This window comes from Gigantopelta aegis, chromosome 4, assembly GCF_016097555.1.
Source record: "Gigantopelta aegis isolate Gae_Host chromosome 4, Gae_host_genome, whole genome shotgun sequence".
Classification (NCBI taxonomy): domain Eukaryota; kingdom Metazoa; phylum Mollusca; class Gastropoda; order Neomphalida; family Peltospiridae; genus Gigantopelta; species Gigantopelta aegis.
This window is the reverse complement of record NC_054702.1, coordinates 17,205,241-17,207,659: the sequence shown is the minus strand read 5'-3', so window position 1 is coordinate 17,207,659 and position 2,419 is coordinate 17,205,241. Positions and strand designations below refer to the sequence as shown.

Genomic DNA, 2,419 nt, shown 5'->3' with positions numbered 1-2,419 from the left:
ATTCGCTACCATCCCGCCGTTGATGCCCGTTAATGCCCGGGTTGGAGTGCTTGTTTGGTCGTGTGCTTAAAGTCGCTCTTCCGTCCGAGAGATGTACAGGCGGGTGGTTTTGAGTAATTGTTAATTTATTGCTGAATTTGTGCCAGCTAATTTGGCTAGGTATATGCTTTTACTTTTGTCGTTTCACCGTTCTCTCTCTGGGTTGGAATACGTGGTCTGTTCGAGTGCGTAGGGTGGTATTAATTACTTATCTTAATTATAGACCGCCACCTTCCCTCCGTTGGTCCCTCGGATTGGAGTGCATGTCGGTTGAGTGCAGAAGGTCACTCTTCCCTCCGGGAGACGTACAGGCGGGTGGTTGTGATCATTTTCTAATTTTACGGTAGTTTTTAACTTTATGACTGTCAGGAGCCCGATGGGTGTGCTACGGTTTCCCATCCTGCCTGCGATCATTCGGGTTGGTGGTCCGCGTCGACCGAACGCTGGCAAGGCGGGCAGTACGTGGCACTAATAGTTTTGGTTTGGTGGACTGGACGAATTGATATACTGCTTTGAAGGTTTTATGTTTTAGATATTTATCAGGGTTAATTAAAATGTTAGGTGTAATTGGTTTATTGTGGTTGGCGTCGGTTATTGATTCTATCATTAGTTTTGAGTCCCTGGGGCGTGCTATTAAGAAGAAGAAAGAAGGTCAAATCTCGGAAAATGTTTATCCCAAAACATGCTCTTCCAGACAAATATTTAATGATTCCGAGGAGTTGATGCTAGTTGACTACTTACTTTGTGACTTCACGCATTGGTTTTCCTGTTAACTGTAGAACTTTACGGTCTATGGCTTACCAACAGGCCTTGAGAAATGAAAAACGTTTCCCAACAAGCTGGACTGAACACGAACTCGCAGGAAAAGACTGGGTAGCTGGTTTTTTGAAGCAACACCATTCAGTAAGTATTAGGACTCCAGAAGCAACAAGCATGGCCAGGGCAACAGCCTTTAACAAAACCAACGTTAAGGTCTTCTACTCCAAGCTTCAAGATTTGTATGCAAGGAACAATCTGACACCTGATCGCATATTCAACTTGGATGAGACTGGACTGACGACATCACAAAAGCCTCAAAAGGTTATTGCAGAATCTGAAACAAAGCAGGTTGCACAGTTGGTTTCTCACGAATGTGGTCAAACAGTTACCATGTGCGGTTTTGTAAATGCCATTGGCAATGCCCTTCCACCTTGCATGGTGTTTCTACGGAAGAATTTTAAGAACTACATGATTCATGGAGCACCACCAGGAACGTTGGGTATTGCTTATCCCAGTGGATGGATGACTGCTGCAACTTTTCTGGAGTGCTTGAAGCATTTTGAACGCTATGTTCATTGCAGCAAAGACAACACAGTACTGCTTCTCTTGGACAACCACGAGTCACATGTGTCATTAGAGACAATAGACTTCTGTCGTGAGAATGGAATAGTTTTGCTTAGTTTCCCCCAACACTGCACGCACAAACTCCAGACCTTGGACAAAACCATGTTTGGGCCTTTCAAGAGGTTGTATCACAGGGCAGCAAATAACTGGATGTACAACAATCCTGGAAAAAGAATGAGCATTTACGATGTGGCAGGTCTTGTTGGAAAGGCATATCCAAAATCTTTCACATCTTCCAACATTGTCTCTGATTTTCACTGCACTGGAATCTCACCGTTTGATTTCAGACGCGGATTTTTCTCAGTCATTCGTCAACGATCGACCTAAACCTCAGCATGACGATAAAACTGGACCTGAAGCAGCCTAGCACTGTAATTTAGTGCAGAACGTATCGATGAGTTCACATTCAAACAATAGTGACACAAACCAATTCTCCTCTTCTTGTACTGAAATGTTGCCTCGACAAAGTGATCTTCAGCAAGATACTTCTAACATTCCTGTGACTAATGAGCAGCATATGCCAGCACCACAGAAAGATCCTGGATCTGCATTTTCTTTATGCTCGCCAGAAATGGTTAGGCCATACCCGAAAGCAGGTCAAAGCAAAGATCTCCCAAAAAGTAAAAGAAGATTTGGGAAATGTAGAATCCTAACAGACACACCTGAGAAAAACGAGTTGGCTGCAGCAAAGAAACCAAACGTGACCAAGGAAAAAAGAAAGGTCTTGCAGAAACGTTTGTTTGACACAACAGATAATATCACGCAACAAATACAAAACACAAGGGTTGTCAGGGCGTCATATCATCATGGTCATTCAATATTTCCTGTTGAATCTCGTGGTCATCAGTGCACTTCAATGGCAGTAGCTGCTGCCGTTTACAAGACAATAACAGATATATCCCAGTGGGACAAAACAGACCTTAATCTTATTCTCATGAATGGAGACCAACTATGTAAACAAATCACCTCAGAAATGCCAACAAGCGAAAGTGGGTAT

At 43.3% G+C, this 2,419-nt stretch overlaps 1 protein-coding gene across 1 annotated transcript; it reads left to right on the top strand.

Moving 5' to 3' along the window:
- The first annotated feature begins 831 nt into the window (after positions 1-831).
- On the top strand, positions 832-1,749 carry LOC121369719. The gene has a single exon (XM_041494773.1). The coding sequence runs from the start codon at positions 832-834 to the stop codon at positions 1,747-1,749; it is 918 nt and encodes a 305-aa protein (XP_041350707.1).
- The last annotated feature ends 670 nt before the right edge of the window (positions 1,750-2,419 follow it).